The sequence below is a fragment of the Chiloscyllium plagiosum genome, chromosome 2, assembly GCF_004010195.1.
Source record: "Chiloscyllium plagiosum isolate BGI_BamShark_2017 chromosome 2, ASM401019v2, whole genome shotgun sequence".
Classification (NCBI taxonomy): Eukaryota; Metazoa; Chordata; class Chondrichthyes; order Orectolobiformes; family Hemiscylliidae; genus Chiloscyllium; species Chiloscyllium plagiosum.
Window position 1 is genome coordinate 47740888 of NC_057711.1, and position 21935 is coordinate 47762822.

At 39.3% G+C, this 21935-nt stretch overlaps 1 protein-coding gene across 3 annotated transcripts in view; it reads left to right on the plus strand.

The window, feature by feature from the left end:
* Nucleotides 1–21935, plus strand: part of adgrv1 (adhesion G protein-coupled receptor V1) — a 559481-nt gene that overhangs the window by 298070 nt on the left and 239476 nt on the right. For all 3 annotated transcript variants that reach the window (XM_043709105.1, XM_043709113.1, XM_043709123.1), the window contains 5 exons: nt 1365–1536; nt 7589–7727; nt 10540–11387; nt 15209–15326; nt 18818–18989. In XM_043709105.1, the coding sequence (XP_043565040.1) occupies nt 1365–1536; nt 7589–7727; nt 10540–11387; nt 15209–15326; nt 18818–18989 (1449 nt within the window). The remainder of the gene's footprint in view (nt 1–1364; nt 1537–7588; nt 7728–10539; nt 11388–15208; nt 15327–18817; nt 18990–21935) is intronic.

Genomic DNA, 21935 nt, shown 5'->3' on the forward strand with positions numbered 1-21935 from the left:
GGAAGAGACTGAATAGACAGAGGCTATTTTCCCTGGAGCAACAGACACTGAGGGGTGACCTTACAGAAGTTTATAAAATCTTGAGGGGCATGGATAGGATGAAAAGTCAAGGTCTTTTCTCCAGTGTAGGAGAGTCCAAAGCTAGAGGACATAGGTTTAAGGTGCGAGGGGAAAGATTTAAAAGGGATCTAAGGGGTAACTTGTTAATGCAGAATGTGGTGCGTTTATAGAATGAGCTGCAAGAGGAAGTGGTGGAGCCTGAGAGAATTACTACATTTAAAAGGTATCTGGATGGGTAAGTGAATAGGAAGGGCTTAGAGGGCTATGAGCCAAATTCTGGCAAATGGGACTAGAATCTTGTAGAGGATGGACGAGTTGGACTGAAGGGTCTGTTTCCATGCTGTAAATCTCTATGGCTCCGTGGTACAGTGAAAAGCAGCTGTAGCAACTGAGAGCAAGATGTGACATTGATCTTGGAGTTCAGCCAGATTTGGCTGTGGCTGATTAAACCACTTGTCTATTATATCCATTTAATTCTACATCCATTGGACTAAAAGGAATGGAGGTGTGAGCCAGACCAGGTAAACAGCTAGGGTAAGAGAACACTGTTGTTTCTATAATTGGTCATGAAAAGTGTGATGAATATGAGATTTAATAAATCAGTAGCGACAGAAATAATATGGTTATTGAAGGATCTCATGCTAGACAGTTGGGATTTTGAAAATGCAGTTGTAAATGAACTGGGGAAGTGCTTTTTCAAGGGACAGAAACAGAAGGATTTATAGTGGGATGTGAAAAGGGGATGTGGGTGATGTGTGATTCAAGGAAGTGATCAGATATAATCTTAACTGTGATTGATAGGATGGGGTTGAGAGGGTAGAAAATCCTAAAGGTTGCATTTATGGTTTGCATACTGAAAATTCGTTGGAAACTTTGGTAATCTTAAATGTTTGGAACAAAGAGATAAATTCTACATTTAAAAACAATTAAAGCTAGACTTGCAATTTATTGGGATGAAAATCTGGGTTTTCCTTTAAAGATTTCTGGACCTCTTACTGAAGAACTAGATTATCCACTCAAGAACTGCACAAGTGGCCACACGATCATCTACTTTATAATTTAACTCTGGCATATCACACTCTGCAGTGGGACTTTCAATTGATTTATGAATTGAAAGTGAACTCAAATAGCAAAAACTTTTACCTACAATAACAAAAGAGTACTTTTTATTTTTCTGTTCAGAATGCAATTGTAAGTAACTGACATCCCTTTTTGATGTTGTTTGTATTTAATTCCTTAAAATCTTAGTAGTTTTGCAGTTGTCAAAAGTTACCATGTTTGTTGAATGTTATTACTCTTTTTAGGTTGGCTTTGAATCTTTGGTTCTTGAAGTATCAGATGTTCCTACTGGTGCCTGTAGTGCCACCGTGTCACGGAATGGTGTCTATGGAATTGTGGTTGTAGAGTGGAACAGTGGCTATCCTCATGGGAATACTCCTGCTGGATTCACACCTGGTCATATCAAACCTGCATTTGGTAAGTGCCATTGATAAAAGTTCATTGTGTTTAACTGAGAGATGTGTGACTAGTGAACAGAGCATGACTTTACCCTTCTCACATTTCTGACTCATGGAGCAGAAATTTCAGAGTTTAAGGCCTGGTACCTGTAGTGGCTCAGAAACTGAAGCTGTGAGTAGGAACACGGGAACATAATCACAGGAGTTAGCCATTCAGCCTGTTGTGTCTGCTCCACCATTGAATACAGTCATGACTGATCGAGCACTTCAATAGCTTTAACCTACACTTCTCCCAAACTTACACTTCACACAATTGATCATCAGAAATCTATTAACCTCTACTTTAAATGTACTCAAAGGCTAAGCTTTTAAGGCTCTCTGGGGTAGAGAATTCCCAAGATCAATAACCCTATGAGAAAAAAAATTCTCCTCATCTCAGTCCTCAGTGGCATCCCCCTTACGTTTAAATTGTGCCCCTTGATTTCCGACATCTTACCTCCATCTACTCTGTCCTTTTTTAAGAATTTTATAGTTTTCAATGAGGTCATCTTTCATTCTTGGAAACTGTAAAGAATGCAGCCCAGTTGAACCAATCTCTCTTCAAATGATGGCCCTTCCATTTCAAGAACAAATCTGATGAACCTTTGTTGCACTCCCTCTCTGGCAATAATATCTCTCCTGAGTTATGGAGAGTGTTTGCTGAACTGACAAGAGAGGACAGGATTAAGTATGCAGTATGCCAGTGAGGACTCTCTCTATCTAAAAACAGATCTTGGCAAGGGTATGACTGTTTGCAGGAAGTCCTGCCTGTGTAACATTCGGAAAGGTGGACAATGAATGGAGGATCTCAGAAAGCTGTCGACCCTGGATTTTAGACCTTGTCCTGGAGGATATGATGGAGGATGTGCTGTGAGACAGGAGTGCAGTCATTTTCACTGAGTATGGGATGAAGAAGGAAGCATGACAATGCCAGTGTGGTTGGAAAGAGCAGTGCGCAGTTCAGGAATTGGATATACAGGAAAAAGTTTAATAACCTAGTTAGGTTCAGCAATGTCTTACCACTTTCAAGTGGTGTCCATCTCCGTCTGATTTCCCTTGTGTTCTCCTGCACTACATTCCTCCCTTTTCCACAGGCTTGTTTCTCCCCAGTCACCATCAAATCTCCATCTCTGAGGATACTATTTAGACATGCCTTATTGCCTTCTTACACTTATCTCTTACTGTCACCCTCTTTAACTGTTATCATTTCATTCTCTTCATCCATTTCATTTCTCAGTTGTTTCCCATATTATAATGGTGATGACACTTTGAAAACACTTAATTAGCTGTAGAAGTGTTGTAACAAGCACTATTTGAATGCAAGTCTTAATATTTCCATAACTCCCTGCCTTAAAGAGAGGTCATCAATCCAGGGAGTAGCATGGAATCAGGATGAACTTCCCACTGTCACCATCTGTCTTCATTGGAGGAGGAGATCCTGGAGCTTGTCAGGTTGGTGCGCACACACATACATCATTGATGCAAAATCGGTGTGTGGCCCACAATTACTGTCACTTAACACTGACCAGTTGCTTACACTGCATTGATATCATGGCACGCTGAACCATCACAATATGAACAATCCTCATAACCTTCAGCATCAATTCACATCTTTGATCTCCCACAGGACCTCCTGAGTAATGAAGGAAATAATCAGGGAGTAGTCTTAGGAAAGTTCAGGGGAGAGCAAATATTCTGAGAATGGATTCTCACATGTCTCATTCATACATTGCACATGTGCAGATACTTACCTCAGTGGGCCCTGTATTAGAAACAACTCAGCTTTCAAATGATGTTATTCCTATCACATGTGAGCAGGAGCTGATGCTGGTGAAGAGTCAGTTCTGGAGAACTTCCTCCAGACTGTGCAGAACACCCAAACTCTGCACAGATGGACATAGCAGTTGAATCTCAGCGAACGTGTATGATAAAGGTACTTCTGGAATTGCAGCATGCAATATGTGTGCATTCCAGAGGCAATCCACACACTTGGGGAGAGATTGGAGGAGTCCATCTCTATTATTCTTGCTATGACCACAGGCATTTGTTCTGATATCCAGCTCTGTAGAAAGAGTAATCACCTGCATGGAACATCACACATGGCAGACCACTGAGTGCAGACAAAATCAGGTCAATGGTCTGCATATCTGTTCTTTACACAAGATGGAGCAAAAATCTGACCTCGGTAGATCAGTGCTTCATTGATGCGGAGCCAAGTGCTCTGCAGCTTTTGCCACCAGGGGAGTGCAAGTGAGTGTTAGAGGGGAATTGTAAAAAGAGCAAGTCTTTCCAAGGCTACCTACTTCTCATTCCTTCATTGCACGTCCCCTGCACAGGTCAGGGCTGTTTTCAAAAGGGCCCCCATGGAGTCCATAACCTAGATGACATCCACCATAGATACAGCTGTCCAAGAGCAAGAAAATGTGCAGTCTGCTTCCAGCTCAGTTGATTCCATCGTTTTGTTACTTATGCTAAACAATTGAGCAAAAATATCATGGGTGTATAGGGACACTCACTTAGATGTTTATAATGATTATTTTGCTGAATAAATTCCTTATTCTCATGGTCTGTATTGTGTTGCATTCCCAGTTGGTCAGTACAGTAGTCCTCTGGTAAGTGATCACTGTTTGAGGAGGAAGAGGTTAGAATATACTAATTGACCGGCTGACTGACTGGAGGAATGTGATAGGTATGTTGGATCATTAGTTTAGTGAGGGGGTGAGGTGTGTAGACTTTCCAAAAGAACTCTCAAATGTGTACACACCAGCTGAATGCTGCATATTGAAAACTGTTAATTGTATATTAATTGTGTTTATTTTTATGGAATTTCTTGGCATGAACTGGTGATTCATTTGAACCCTTATGAACAGCCACAGATGGAAACTGTAGTTGTATAACTCTAAATTAATACAAAAAATATGAAGTGGAATCCTTTAACTGACATGCATTCAAGGGTCCCTCCAGATCTGAATTATACTTTGAGCAGCTCAAAAACTTGCACTGGTGGTGATATGGAGTTATTTCTCCTTTGGCTTAGTGAAAAAAGATTCCTCACAGGATTTAACAATGAGATCTTTCTTGGAGAGCCTTTGCCTCCCATGAGTCAAATACTGGGGCTGTGAAGTGGCTTGGAAACCTGTTGGAAATGCAATTGAAGAAGTCGTGAAACCTTCTGGTGATCTGGTGCAGACATGCATGAAGACCTTACAGTGCTAACAAACTAGCGCAACATTTAGGGCATGGAAGTCCTTGCAATTTGTGAAGTCTCCTGGCTGATCTGAAGGCACCTTGATTGTTACATCGTACAATCATTCACCCTACTGAGTTTGAGCAATCTCATCTGTGTTAAAGTTGCCGTGCTCGTGGCCTTGGTAAACAAGATGTCGTTGACCTGGGTGATATATGGCAGGACACCATGACATTCAGAAGATATCTCTGGCAGATGTTGGAAGGATCCAGAGGTAAAGAAATTGAGGGATTAGAAATCATGTTGATCACTGTGTTTCAAGGAGGCTGCAGATGTCTGAAACAAACTGCCGTAAGAGGCTGAGCCTCCTGAGGCACTGTTGCTCGATCATATTGCCTGTACACCTTGTGTGAATCATTGAATCTGTACTGTATGGAAGCAGGCCACTTGGCCCAACGAGTCCATGCCAACCATCCAAACAGCATCTCACCCGTTCCCTGCATTTTCCACAGTCAATCCACCTCACCTGCACATAAGACATAGGAACAAAAATGCGGCCATTCAGCCCATCAAGTCTGCTCCACCATTCAATCATGGCTGATATGTTTCTCAACCCCACTCTCCTGCTTTCTCCCCATAACCCTTGATCCCCTTAATATTCAAGAACATATCTAACTCAGCCTTAAATATACTTAATGACCTGGCCTCCACAGCCTTCTGTGGCAGTGAATTCCATACATCCATCACTCTCTGACTGAAGACATTTCTCCTTATCCCTGTTCTAAAAGGTCTTCCCTTTACCCGAAGGCTATGCCCTCAGGTCCTAGTCTGTCCTACCAATGGAAACATTTTCCTAACATCCAATCTGTCCAGGCCATTAAGTATTCTGTATATTTCAATTAGATCCCACCTCATCCTTCTAAAGGAGTTTTTGGAGTATGGGAGGAAACCAGAGAACCTGGAGGAAACCCATGCAGACATGGGGAGAATGTGCAAACTCCACACAGTCATCTAAGGGTGGAATTGAACCTGAGTCCTTGGCGCTGTGAGGCAGCAATGCTAAACACTAAACCATCATACCACACCAGATTGAGAGCTTAGAGCTGGAGCCCTCTGCCCTGTGGAATATCACGCAGCTATGAAGAAGGCAGCTTTTGCTGGTGGCATGAGTACTCTAGGCCTGCTGCCGTGGCCATGACAGATCCAGTGGCTACTCCTCAGAGGTCCAGGCCACTGCTGCATATAGGACCCCCTTGTAGCAGAGGAGGCTGACAGCAAGGAACTTGAGATGTTGGCGAGTATTCTCTGGGGCACTTTTAATAACAGGACTTTGCAATTGATTCTCAGAGCAGTGATTTTAAGCTGACAGAATTAATCCTGTCAACACATGTTTTACACTGTGCTAGCCAGAAGCCGTTACACTGTACTGAACTAACCAATTTTCTATTGAGCACTCATCTCATGTAGGGAGTCTGGAGAACCAATGTGCTGGCTGTTAATGACAAAATGTGGTGTTCGCATCAAAATTAATTCCTAATTTGAATATTTTAATCAGTCGCATGGGTATCCCACGCTCATCTACAAACCTGCCCAGGTTAAATCCAGAACTAGATCAGTTAATGTTGAATCCACACTGCTTCCCGGGGATTTTTCACCATGCCCATATCCATGCCTACATCCTCCTGATCATTTAGAATTCTCTCATGTGTTGTCAAATAATCATGCTTCTCATTTTGAAAGAGATCCACAGAATCAATAACATGGAAAAAATTAAATGATTTGTACCATTTAAAAGAAACTGGCTGATCTGTGTCAAAAATCATGTTGTGGCGATGTCAGTGTTAAATTGGGGTGGACAAAGTCAGAAGTCGCACAACACCAGGTTAAAGTCCAACAGGTTTATTTGGAATCATAAGCTTTCAGAGCACTGCTCCTTCATAGCTGAAGGAACAGTACGCCTAGTGAAGGAGCTTCTCCGAAAGCTTGTGATTTTAAAATGAACCTATCGGACTTTAACCTGGTGTTGTGTGACTTCTGACTATGTCAAAAGTGTGAACTTAAAATTGTGAAATTATGAGGGATGCTCTCTGGACAGATGGACCGAGCTTACTCCATTGCTGATCTCAGAATTTTTAAGTAGCCTTCAGTTGTCTAGACCAACATTAACATCTTTAACATGGAGGTTTTGAGTTTTGAACTATACATTTGGTGAAACAGATTCCTGTATTTTTTTTAGATGGCCATGCTGGTCTGGGATTAGAGTGCCAGAATTGTTGCAGTGCATGAGAAGGCCATTTGGCCTATTGTGTTTGCAGAGGAATTATGTTTTGACATTCCACAGGCATGCTTGGGCCTCAGGCCTTTGATTCCTGAAATTGCTTTGCATGCATTTGTACAAGAAGGTTCAATATTTACACTATAAGTGTTTCAAAATGTCTCTTAAATTTCTGTAAAATTCATAGGATTACCCTCCTTTCATGAACTGAAAATTAGGTCAACAAAGGAACTGTAAAATGAGTGTGATTGATAACAGCTGAAGTCCCTATGGTAAAATATCAAGGCTAATGGGTTAAATGCAGCAATCCTTCACTCAAAGTCGACATTAATTAAAGACAGAAGTATTGGTGATTGTTTTCTGACTCAAACTGTCAGTTGCATGAGCTGCTGTATTTACTGGAATCTTAGAAATGTTTCTATCCTGATTTCAGTCTTAGAAACAATCTCTAATTCTTTAACATTATTGATTTATACATGGAAACTGGTAATAGTTGATCCATATGTTACATCATTATTTTGTCTATCCTTTTCATAACATTGTTTTGAGTTAACTTTTATTTTACATAAGGTTCTGTTGTCCTTTCCCATGGTGAAAAAAGCAAGCGAGTGTTTCTTACTGTACCCACTACCAACTTTACGGGAGTAGAATCCTTCGCAGTACATCTGACTGCAGTGCATAGTAATTCTTCTGGTAAAGCTGAACTAAGGTAAAGTCAACTAATTGCATTGAAATTTTTCATTATCTGTAATTATACTTGTCCACAGCATTCATAGATGATTTTTATTTAGCTATTGCTTGTCGCTACTTAAGGACTCCAGACAATTGTTGACTATAAGCCTAAAGAGCAATGCTCTTTGATATACTGTGAAATTTATTTGCTTCATAGTGTTACAATCTGCTTGGGGACTCTCAAACCAAAAGAATTAAACTGACTGTGGCCAACAAATTCAGAAATTGCCAAATAAATCTTCATATTTTGTAACTCAAACATTACCATGAACTAGAATCAAAGTAAATTAAACATAAATTAATAGATAAACTGCAACTGATATGAGCCATACTGCTGAGAAATACCAGATGCAAGAAAGATACATCTCACTCACCTGGGCAGTCTCCACATGTGTGGCACCAATTTCAGGCACATATTGCTTCAAAACTTGAACATTCCTTGAAGAGTTATGCAGTACTTTTCATTCAAGGATTTAGCCAATACTCATATCTCAGCTCCTGTCAGTCTTGGTAAAGAAACTTGTGGAAGAGTAGGCCATCTAGCAGTTTGAGACTGCTCCACCATGCCATATGATCATGGCTAATTCTCTTCTTCAATGCCGTATTCCCACTTTCTCCTCATATACCTTGAATACATTAAAAGTATTATCTAACTTTTGAATACATTCTGTGACTTGGCTTCTGCAGCCGTTTGTGGTAGAGAATTAACAGATTCACTACCTTTTGAGTAAAGAAAGTTTTCATCATCTCAGTCTTAACTGCTGTATGCTGTATCCTGAAACTGTGTCCCTTTGTTCTAGACATCATCCCTGCTTCTCATCTGTTCAGCTTTATTAGAAATTTATGTTTCAATCATAGCTTATTCATCTAATCTCTAATGACTACACATCCAGTCGAACAATTCTGTTCTCATAGGGAAGTCTGGCCATCTCCAGTATCAGTCAAGTGAACTTGCTCTGCACTCGCTCTATAGCAAGAATATCCTTTCTTAGGCTAGTTCTTTATTACAAAGAGGATGAAAGATTATCAGGGATACGCAGGAATGTAGAGTTAAGGTTAAAATCAGATCAGCCATGATCTTATTACATGGTAGAGCAGGTTCGAAGGGCCAAGTGACCTAGTCTGATTCTATATTCGTACATTTGTATGTTTGTAGAGAGACCAAAACTGCACAAAATATTTGAGGTATGTTCTCACCAAAGCCCTGTATAACTTCAGTTTTGTAGAAACTGCTACCTCCACCCCTCCTACTCTGACTCCATTTGCAACATTTCACCAGGTCTTGGCAACATTATAAGATGCAAGCCATAGTAAAACCAACTGAACGTGAACATTAATGTTTAAAGTCCAGTTTGCTTAGGTTTTTGAGTGTCCTAAGTTGTATGCAAATTAGAGTTTTTTATTGCTAGCTAATTCGCTTCTTTTCACTATTCTCAAAACATTTTTCTCAGCCTTTCGAGTTTTTTTTTTCATTTCTTTGTTTAAAAGTTTGCTTTGTATTCCTCATATTGTTTTAAAGCCTGTTTTGGATTTTGTACAGTCAGGGTGCTGGATTAGCCACTTGCAAAAGCTGAAAGTTTTATTTTGATGACTTTTTTCTGGTTAACTGTGTCTCGAACAACATTGCTGATTTGCCATCTGGCTTTCACTCTTGAAAGCTGTAAGCAGGAATCCAAGGTGACCTCCCACCTTTCTCAGCAACACATTATCAATATTTTCTTCTCATTCCAGTTTGTCTGGGAAGTTACAAAGTGGGATCTGTTGCTAAACATCTACTTAGCTAAATTATCATCTGCTATTATCAAGGATTCCCTTGTTTTAGAAATTTTATGGTCTTTCAGGTGAGACTTTAATGCCAAAGAACTGCTATTTTGAATTCATCCATATCTTGCCCATTAAGTCTGCTCCACATTCAATGTTAAAAATCACACAACACCAGATTATAGTCCAACAGGTTTAATTGGAAACACACTAGCTTTCGGAGCGTCGCTCCTTCATTACCTTCACCACCTGATGAAGGAGCAGCACTCCGAAAGCTAGTGTGCTTCCAATTAAATCTGTTGAACTATAACCTGGTTTTATGTGATTTTTAACTTTGTACACCCCAGTCCAACACCGGCATCTCCAAATCATGTCCACATTAATTGTTGACATGATTTTCCTGCCTTTTCTGTATAATTCCTGTTTCTCTACCTGATTAAACATTCATCTCAGCCTTGAATATACTTAACAACTCAGCCTCTACAGCCATATTTAATAGAATACCACAGATTCTCCACCCTCTGCAAAAAAAATCATTTTAGTCTTAAATAGGTGACCCCTTACTCTAAGTGTTATGCCTTCTTGCCCTAGGCTGTCCCAAAAAGGGGACGCAACATTTCCACATCTTCTCTGTAAAGCTCTATAAATACCTAATATGTTTTGATTAGGTCTTCTCTCATTCTTCGAAACGCCAATGATTACAGTACCATCTTATTCATTTCTTCTCATAAGAAAATCCCTCAATCCTAGGATCAATCCTTGCCTGGACCGTCTCCGATGCCAGTATATCTTTGCTTAGATGAGGGGACCAAAACTGATCATCATATTTCAGCTGTGGTCTGACTGGTGTCTTGTATAATTTTTAGCAGTTCTACCTAACCTGATACTCTGTTCCCTTTGAAATAATGGCCAACAGTCCATTTGCCTTCCTATTCCTGCCTTATTACATATTGTAATTACTATCTATGTTCTTATGTATGCACATACAAAGGGTGAACAATACTTATTGTTGTTTAATGTTTTTATAGGTCAGGATTCACTGTAGCTGAAATTGAGCCACTTGGAGTCTTCCAACTTGCCTCCAATTCGAGGCAGGTCCATGTAGAAGAAGATGCAGGCATAATTACTTTACATATTCAGAGATTGTTTGGCTTCCAAGGCAATAAAACAAAACTGACATATTACACAACCGCAGGAAGTGCCAAACCTACTGAAGATTATGAGCACATCCAAAATGGAGAACTCATCTTTACTTCACATCAGATTGAAGCTTTCATTAAATTGTTTATCATCAATGATAATATTCCAGAAATGGATGAAGTATTCTACCTAAATTTATCCAGCATTGAAGTTCTGGGTTTTGGGCCAAATAATACAGCGTTAAAAACTCACTTGAATCTAGATTTTAGTGTGTCATCTATAACCATTATTGCCAATGATGCCACAAATGGTGTTCTAAGTATTGGACCCACAGTGATACACACTGTAGAGGACACTGAGAATGCTACGGTGCGTGTAGTGTTCCTTAACATTCAAAGGACACTGGGATTTACTGGGATCATCAGTGTAAATGTTATAACTTTTGGAGAAAAAAAAGCTGCAGACGGTTTGCAGGAAAGCCCTTTCCAAAACATCCAACAAAACTCCACTTTTTCCTGGGCCAGAGAAGGAGAAGATTTTGAAGATGAAACCTTGAATGTTACTTTATGGGATGAGCAAAGGGAGATCAGTGTACCCATCAGGATCTTTGATGATAATGAACCAGAGGGACAAGAGTTTTTTTATGTCTACCTCACAGATCCTCGTGGAGGGGCAAAAATTGTAGAAGGAGAAGATGAATATGGTTACATGGCTTTTATGCAAATCATTATCTCAGGTATCTGAAATATTATTTATTGTGGTTTATGTTCAGTAAATATTATTGGCAATTATGTTACTTGCAGCATTATAATATTCCTTAATTTCACTAAATTACAGTTGTGCATATGATATCTGTCAAAATATACAGTCATATTTACAAAACCCATAGCCTCAATCCAGATGGATCTGAACAAGCTAGTGGCAAGATGTGTTAGAAACTCTCCTGCTGCGTTAGAAATTGTGTCCAAGTTATTTTAAACCTTTGAGCTGAATTAACCTTCCTCTGGTACACTCCTTGCTCGTTTTGTGCAGAAAGTATCTTCTGGGCACTAGAATATTGTGCTTTTATGAACTAATTTTGGTATTTGAGAAAGTGTGGAGAGTGGACTTACACAGGGTCTTTAGGATTAGGCAGTTTAAAAGAAATCTGGGGTTAGAGACTGGAACAGGGAAGTTGAAGCCTATCAAGTATGTCTGAAGGAGCATTCCTACTTTGCATGTGCAACAGATGATCTTATCAGCTTTGAACAAATAGCTGAACTGACCAAAGCCTGCATTAAATGGCTGTTGACAGAACTTGGGTGCCTGAAGACAATGTAATGGACCAGACCACACCCCCTCACAATAGTTTAAGGAAGTTGACTAGACCCTAATGTTTTCTTATTTTAAAGGTAGATGTTCCAAATTGCTTATTCATTAAGCAAAGCACAATTTATTCAAAAACTATAGTTAAAATACAAACAAGAAGAAGAGGAATTTAGAATAACTTACGAGTGGAAAACTTAACAGCGTAATAGATACAGTACCTATTATTAATTAACTGTTCCAAAATGGTAGCATCCCATAAACACATGCCTTGGCAAAAGGTAAATTCAGACAGATTCTTACATGAGTTTCCCAATCCAGGAGGGAGCAGCATCAAGAGAGATTTCAGAGAAAATCAGTTAGGAATCATTTACTGAAGCGCATAATCCTTCTGGGATCCAAATAGCTTCTACTGCTACAGCTAAAAAAACTAGAGAGCCTGATCAGGGAGAATGGGCCACTCCCGTTCTATTGCTACATCTGTTTTTTAAAAAAACCTAAAGGCCTCTTAAATTATTGACTTAGGCCAGCTGCAGCAGATACATCGAAACCTCTGCTTTCACAAACTCTCTTCAAAAAACCAAGGACAAAATAATTGTTTTATAGTGACAGCATCATCATAATAGGGAAGTGACTTGACAATTATAAATTGCCTGGTTTTGGTCTGGCAAGTAGAATTAATATCATCCCCAATATTGTCTAGTTTTGAGTCCTCTGAATTGGGCTTATAATTAAAATTTTTGAAAAACAATATTGCATCCTGGATTTACAATATTTTGCTTGCGTTAACATTTCGATATCTTTTTGGGAGAGAGTGAACTACTATATTTCAAAAGGAATCTGAAACTAAACTAGCCAAATGTACACAGTTTTATCATTCAGGTATTGTTTTCAGGATGCTAGAAATTTGCTCAGTTGATAGGTTATTTTGTCAATGTTGGGCAGTAAGGTGGCTGAGTGGTTAGCATCTGCTGCCTCACAGTGACAGAGACCCACATTTGGTTCCAGCCTCAGGCAACTATCTGTGTGCAGTTTGCACATTCTCCCTGAGCCTGCGTGGTGCTCTGGTTTCCTTCCACAGTCCAAAGATGTGCAAGTTAACTGGATTGGCCATGCTAAATTCCCCATATTGTTTAGGCATGGGCTCCGGCAAAGCTTAGGACAAGCTGGAATAACAACATCCATTTTCCGCTTAGAGACTCTGCAGCCCTCTAGATTCAATATAGAGTTAAATAATTTTAGGGCCTGAACTTCCCCATGTCCTAGCGCCCTACCACACACACACACCAGGCCTTGTTATCATAATAGTCTGCCTTTACACACTACCTATTGTTAGCCACTAACAGTCTCCATTAACAGCTATTCACCCTTCTACCTAGATCCATTATTGACTTCTTTGTCTGTCCAACTGTTCTTCTCTCTCTTTGAGATCTACCCTACCTATCGTTTACTCCTTATCCCCTCCCTCCACCCTATCTTCTGCATAAAAACCAACATTTTCCTAGCTACCATCAGTTCTGAGGAAGGGTCACCGACCCGAAACGTTAACTTTGATTCCTGTTCACAAATGCTGCCAGTCTTTCTGAGCTTTTCCAGCAACTTCTGTTTGTTTGTGTGTGTAGTTTAGATATGTTGGCCATGGGAAATGCAGGGATAGGGTAGGGGATGCTCTTCAGAGGTGTTGGGTTGAATAGCCTGTTTCCACACTGTAGGGACTCGATGAACAAAAGTCAGAAATTTATCTGTAAGAGCTTTGTAAATCATTTTGAGGTTTATGTTCCGCTCCTGTGCTTACAAACCAAGTATAATGGAGGCACAATTTGCACACACACACCTTGAACTTTAAACACATAGTGGATGGGGCTTTTGCACCTTGGCAGCATTCCAAGTTGCAAGCTTTGATTAAAGGTAAAGAAGGAATGCAAATCAGACACATTCCTCTTAGCTTAGGCTTGTATGATGCCTTCATGATTGTGCCCTTTGATGAAGGTCCAGGCAAGTTATAAATAGCTAGGAGAAAATAAATGCTTCCATGTTTTCTGAAAGCTATGCAATGATCTAGTCAGGCTTTTTTCTCTTGATCAGTTTTTCTTGTCTTTTTGTGTGCTGACCTTTATTTCTTTTCTACATTATATTTAAATTTAGACTTCTATTGTGTTTTATTTACTCTAACCCTCTTTCAGCCATTTGCAGTATGCCGCGGCCATCATTCCTAGATTCAGTGCTTTTTCAAAGCTCCTTTTGGCTCCCAGAAGCTAGATGATTTCAGAGTGCTTCTCTTTAAAAAGGGTGGGTTAGGGGTTGAGATTTGTCATGTTCTGAGGAGGGTGCAGTTGGAGTCTCTTGGGCATGTTAGAGAAGACTCACATTTGATGATTTTGATGAGCAATGGCTTTTGCAGGTTTGTGCTATCATAGTGGGATTAAGTTGCATCAGCAGAAGATTCAGTAGTTTGAAAGATCTACCCATAGAAGAACAGAAACAACTGTACAACTCACATTTCTAACAGAAATGTCAGTAAATGACTGCATTTTGCAGATGAAATATTGTGACATTGGCCTTCATTCCACTTTGCATCCTGAAGGTGTTCCTTTCAGAATGTAAGAGGATCCATACAATACAAATGTAGAAGCTTTACAACTCTGTGACAACTTCATATGAATACAGAGCATGTAGTTTTCAGAATCCACTTGTCATCACCTCCAAATATTTCAAACTCCTCTAAAGGATATTGAACTCCCCTGTAGGAATTATCAGGGACAACATCCTCAGTAAAGGGTGGCCCTGCAAAGCCACATTGGATAAACTTTCGCACACCCATCTCATCGAGCTACGTATCCAACAACATCCTAGGGAAGGACTTCGAATGCTCTGGTATTAGAATTTGACGTGTGCCTCTTTTCATTTTCCTTCTATCTGTTGCTTTGTCTTCAACAACCTCTGGCGAAGGCTGCCATATGATTTCGAAACATTTATTTCTCAATTGCAATTTGAAACTTTGTGTATAGCTGTCACTGGAAAATGGGTTTTAATTGATTTTGGACTTCAGATTTGGGTTATGTTTAGAGCATTGGTTTAGCAGTTCCTAAAGTTAGAACAAAACAATTTTTATTTTCTTCTTGTGGGTTGGATGTGAACCCAACCAAAGTAAATCGATGCAGCATGCATTCCTCAAACTTGTTTCTATTTTTAAAGAATTCTGAATTATTTGATGTAACTATTTGATTTTGCTGTCATATATTTTCAATGCAGGAAATGACATACAGAATGGCATTTTCAGTTTTACATGGGTCGCCCCAAGTAACCTAGTGTTGGATGAAGACTCTGAACATAGGAAGCTTCAGCTAACAATCGAGAGACAGAGAAACAGGTACCATTTTAATTACTAAAAATGGTCTTCATCTTTATGTGCTAAGACAGTGGCTCCATAATGAAATCAAGAGAGGAATTCTGAATATCACTGACATTAGCTGGGAGTTGATGGGTGAATATTGACCTGGTTTTGGTGGACAGAACAAGAATAGAATGCATTGAATGGATGGAGTTTGGGTCTTAGTTGGTTAACCCTCTGGCCTCAACTTTCAATGTCAGCAATCAAAATTCCACACAAAATGAATGGTAAGCCATAGTTGGCCTGTAAACAGGATAGGATACTAAGCGGGCCAGAGACCACTGACTGACATCAAAGAAAGGTCTGTGTTCAAGAAGGGAAATAATGATAAAAAATTCTTTGGATTGCCATGTATAAGGGAAGAGACGGGATATTAGGGAATTGACTTATGGAAAATGAAAAGCACTTAAAGAACATGGCAGGTGAGATGCCGCGCCACTTTAGTCTGGTGAGAAAATCACAGCAGCTTCCAAATTGGGCTGAGCGTGCAGTCAGAGTCATTTTGATGTAACGGGATATTCATTACACAAGTGCTTTCTTTTATGGAGGCTCCTCAACTGTCTGTAGAAGTGTACTGATTAAATATTTAGAAAGGATTGTGATATGAAAGGTGCCCCATTTTTTAAATGCCCCAAAACCAGTCTTGCTCATGCTGATATCAGGTCCTAATCAGGGATTTCTCATTTGTTTAGGTCTTCAAATTGATTCACATATTTTAGGCTTCCAGTTCTGGCAACATAACATTTTATCAAGAGTTGCAATTTTTTTTCATGAAATGTGGGCACTATTGGATTGGCAATGATTTGTTTCCATCCCTAGTTGCCTCAAGAAGGTAATAATGAGTTGCATTCTCGAATGGCCATAGTTCTACTGATATAGGTATACCCACAGTGCTGTTAGGAAGGATTTTCCATTGCGTGGCCAATGTTTCCTCGAAGCTGCATGGCTTGGAAGCATGCCATGACAGTGACATATGGTTCTAGTTTTCACTGCCATGCACAAAAGTTGGATGCATATGAGAATGGCACTGCAATTCTCACAAGTGATTTTAACTTGTCTATTGAAGGGACAAATCAAATAAGAAATGAGGGCAGAAAAAAACAGATTTATAGAGTGCAACATGGATGGTTTCCTAGACAGTACTTTGTAGAATCTACCCAGGAACAGGCTATTGTAGATCAATTGATGTGTGATGATGTAGAATTTATAAGAAATTTCATAGTTAAAGGGCCTTTACCTGGTAGTGATCACAACGTGATGGAATTTCAAATTCAGTTTAAGAGAGAGCACCTGAGGTCACAAACCAGTGTCTTCAATTTAAATAAGTACAGTTACAGAGGCATTAAGAAAGAGTTGTTGAAAGTGGGCAAGGAAAATAGATGTAGGGGAAGGTGAGGAGATGAGCAGTGGCAGATAATTAAATAGATATTTCATAATTATTCAGCAAAACATTATTCTGGTCAAAAAGGACTTGATGAGAAGGATGAACCATCCGTAATTAACAAAGGCAGTCAAAGAAAGTATCCAATCAAAACTCAGGCATACAACATGGCAAATCTAGTAGGCCAGAGGACTGTGTGTATTTTTTAGGAACCATCAGCAGCTAACTAATAAAGAGGGCGAAATTTGGTTATGAAAATAAACTGGCAAGGAATATAAAAACAAACAGCAAGAGCTTTTTTGGTTATATAAAAAGGATAGCTAAAGTGAATATGGGACTTTTGGAGGATACAACTGGGGAATTAATAATAGGAAACTGGCTAATGGCAGATAATTTAAATTGATGTGTTGTCTCAGTCTTTACATTGGAGGATACTCTGAATATCCCAAAGATAACAGGTATGCAAGGTACTAAGGGTCAGAAATATCTTGTAATAGTTTCTGTCACAAGGGATTAAGTATTTGTCAAACTGATGGGACTAAAGGCAAACAAGCCACTAGGTGCATCCAAGGGTTTTAGAAGAAGTAGTTGCAGGCATAGTGGAGACTGTGGTCAAAAGATTGGATTCTGGGAGGGTTTCAGCAGATTGGGAAACTGTTAATATAATGCTTCTTTTCAAGAAGGGAAAGAGACAGAAAACACAAAACTAATAGCTCTCGTTGGGAAATTGCCACAGTTCATTACTAAGGAAAAACCAGCAGGACATTTTGAAAAGCTTAAATGCAATCAGCGTGGTTTTTTGAAAAGGAAATCATGCTTGATAAGTTTGTTAGATCTCATTGAGGACTTACAAGCAAATAAAGGAGAGTTAACAGATGTATTCTATTTGCGTTTCCAAAAAAGAATTTGATATCAAGCCATGTAAAAGATTCATGGATCTTTTAATGGGTTAACTAATGTGTCTTTTTCACATTGGAAGGATCTGGCTAATGGAATGTCACAAGGATCAGTCCTAGGACTTCAATTTGTTTGCTTTCTACATTACTGACTTGTAATGTAAATTTGCAATAATGCTGGGCATGTTGTGAAGACAACATAAGGAGTATGTTGTGGGCAAAAACATGGCAAGTGGAGTTTAACGCACTTTGGTAGGAAGAATCAAACAGCAAGTTATTAATTAAATGAAGAGAGACAGCAAAAATTGCAGTGCAGAGGGACCTGGGTGTTGTAATTAAGAAAACACATACAACTTGGTCTTGTTGCTGGGGAGCTGATATTAAAGAAGTAGTCTTGTCACAGCTGTACAGAGATCTGGTGAGACTACAACTGGAGTATGCTACAGCTTTGGTCCCCGTATTTGCAAAAATGATTTGGCATTGGAAAAGTTTTGCTTGGTTGGTTCCTGGGATGAAGGACTTGATTTACCAAGGTTGACTAAATGGGTTAGACCAGTATTCATTTCAGTTTAGTGGAATGAGGGGTGGTCTTATTGAAACATACAAGATTCTGAATGTGCTTGACAGGATAAATATTGAGAATCTAATGTCGAAATCTTGAAATATGGTGCATAGTTGCAGAATAAAGGGACACTTGTTTAAAACTGAAACGCAGAAGATCTGTACCTTAGAGTTGGGGAGACTCAAGTATTCAAGTATTTAAAGAGGAGTTTGATAGATTTTTAAAATATCAGGAAGTTGTGTTTTGAGACGTTGGCACAAAAGAAAAGTTGGGGCTTGAGGAAGAACAGTCAAGATTTTATTGACTGGCAAGGCAAGCTTGAGAAGCCAAATGACACACTCCTGCTCCTATTTCACGTGTGTTTTTGGGAATGTTTTCGAAGGGCAGAAATTTCAGTGGAAAGAAAATTAAATAATTTCTCTGAGGAGCATATGAGCTCCCTCTCCAGATTCCTGTCCAGATGGTCAAGTTAAAAATCTACCCAATTTTCTTGTCCAAGCATTATTCATTTCCATGTTAATTGAGGGAAGTTGATCAAGGTGTATGATTTTGTTAAAAGTTGTTCAAAAGTTTAGAAACTCATGACTTTACCCCAAATATTTCATGCCTGATATTTATTTTGCATTTACAGGTCTTATGAGGATGTGAAAATTTTGTGGCGTGTGACATTTAATAAATCAGATGTTGTACTGCAAAGGAATGGGGTAGATCTGGTCAATGAGCTGAAAGCTGTAACAGGAAGTACCCTTTGTGTTAGTGGAGTGATTGAATGTACTATCGTCATTGAAATCAAATCAGATGAGGTTAGTATCAAGAAAAATAGTGCACCTTAAAACTACTTCTAAGGTCAATGTTCAAGGAAATTCTTCTCTTTTTGAGGTCAATATTAACTTCTGAGCAGCCAGATGTTCGAGTGGAGTTAGTCTGCTGTCCATTTTGTTGATGACGTAGCCCCATGATTTGAAGGATCAAACCCCATTTAAATTTTCCAACTAAGTTGTAGGACACTAAGCAGCTTTCCCAATGCAACTGGAATGCTGGAATAAAGGCTGAAAATCAGATCAGCAAGACATACTGCAGCATGGCACATAGTCCTGGGGCACGCGTATCCCAGATTAACTTTCGAAATTTGAAAGTGTACTTTACTCTTCAATTCTCAAATAATCTAAAAGTTACCTTCATGGGGTCATTTCTTTACATGTTCCCATGGTATTAATCAAAGATAGAACTTACAGGTTTTGATCACTTTCCATCTAAACTAGTAATCATCGTCCCATTACATTATTGCTTGATGTCATTTGACATGAGACCTTTGCTTGAAACAGCAAGACAATTTGGCTGCTGCCCTCATCTCTCTCTGCCCCACAGTGGTACACCCTTGTAAAATGGAGTGGTAGAGGAGGAGTAACGCCACTTTGATGTGGCTATTTAAAAACAGTTCTATCAATGTGAAATATAAGAGTAGGGAAGTCCTACTGCAACTGTACAAGGTGCTTTATGAGACTATATCTGGAGTGCTGTTATCAGTTTTGGTTCCCATATTTAATGAAAGCTATTATTTCATTGGAGGCAGTTCAGAGAAGGTTCTCTAGAATGATCCCTAAGATGGAGGGAATGTCTTAGATTGTCTGAGATAGATTCTTGATCTTTAGTGGAATCAAAGGTTATGATGAAAGGGCAGGAAAATGAGCATGAGGATTGTTGGATCAGCCATGGTCCTTTTGAATGACTGGAGGCTCAAGGAGCTATTAATTGTTATGGCATTATGTATTTCAGCTACTATTGCCTAAGATTACAAGTTCCCTTTGAGTATCATGGGTTTAAATGCAAATAGACAGAATAAATTAACTGAAAATGATCTTTGATACTCTTATGTTAATATTTTAACAACATCACAAATATGTTAACTTTAACATTACACCTTTTGTCAGGTCACCCAACATTGAACACTCAAAAGGCTTGTCTTTCACTCCTTTGGGCCAGTAGCAGAGTAAACAACGGTCATGGGGGAGGAGAAGTTCCAGGGAGTGTGTCTTTGGTAAACTTGCTGGCCAAACCTTTTCCACCAGGAGCATGGGCCAAGAAAAAGGCTTGAGCCAGCCCCATTTTCCATTGATTTAGCCAGTGCAATTCAAACAATTTTTAAAAAATCATTCACGGAATGTGGACATCTCTGGCTGGGCCAGCATTTATTGCCCATTCCTAATTCTGTTTCTGTTTCTAATTTTGCTATGAAAGTAAGACACATTTGTCAATTGAATAAGAGACCAGAAACACATCAGCATTCAATAGTTTCATTCTCACTTCAACACAATTATCTCTTCAATAAAACACAGTTGCAAATGGCTTACTTATGTTGATCAACAACATAAAACAACATAATAAGAGGGTGTCTAACTTCATGGATACACACACAAACAGCTCCCTCCCCCCCCCCCAATTCCCCCTTCCCCTAACCCCAGCCGCTGGCTGATGCTGCAGATCAACATACTTGGGGTGACGTAAATATGTATACTCCCAAGCTTAAGGCATCCCATCTCAAACACCATGTGGACAGAGGCCTATTGTTGTCAGGGACTTGTGCTTAGAAGTGGGTATTCTTAATTTTAAAAGCACAATCTAGCAACAGATTATTTAGTAACAAGAGGACACACATTAGCAAAAAAACCTGAGGAAAAGATGAGGAAATGGTTTTACACAGAATGTTGCTCTGATCCGGAATTCACTGCCTGAAAGGGAGATGAACTCAGATTTCATAGAACTTTTGAAATGTTATTGGCTCAAAGATTGAAGGACCCATAATTAAAAGGAAAGAGTCAGATAGTGAACTTAGTAGGATAGCTGTATCACAGAACCATATTGAATGGAACGGCCTGCTTCTGTATTGTATAAATCACCATTAAGAGTCCAATGTGGACAATGAAACTCTTGGCGATTGTGGGAAACACGCAACTGGTTCACTAATGTCTTTTACGGGAGGAAACTGCCATCCTTACTTGGTCTGGACTATATGTGACCCCAGACCCACAGCAATATGGTTAACTACTCTTTGGGCAATTAAGAATGGGCAATAAATGCTGGCCCAGCCAGAGATGTCCACATTCCGTGAATGATTTTTAAAAAATTGTTTGAATTGCACTGGCTAAATCAATGGAAAATGGGGCTGGCTCAAGCCTTTTGCTTGGCCCATGCTCCTGGTGGAAAAGGTTTGGCCAGCAAGTTTACCAAAGACACACTCCCAGGAACTTCTCCTCCCCCATGACCGTTGCTTACTCTGCTACTGGCCCAAAGGAGTGAAAGACAAGCCTTTTGAGTGTTCAATGTTGGGTGACCTGACAAAAGGTGTAATGTTAAAGTTAACATATTTGTGATGTTGTTAAAATATTAACATAAGAGTATCAAAGATCATTTTCAGTTAATTTATTCTGTCTATTTGCATTTAAACCCATGATACTCAAAGGGAACTTGTAATCTTAGGCAATAGTAGCTGAAATACATAATGCCATAACAATTAATAGAATATGAATTTTATTTCATTAACCGTCTGATACTTCCATTGTTTAACTGATGATTGATATGTTACCCATGAACTCTTAAGAATAATTTAGATTTTCCCCATTATTTCAGAACTGGAGCATGGGGCAATGAATCATGCATGTTTTCTGCTGTGTTTAATTAGAAGTTCTTTTAGCCATGATGTCTTAATTCTACTGACAGCTTAAATTTGATGTTAAAGTTAAATTTAATTT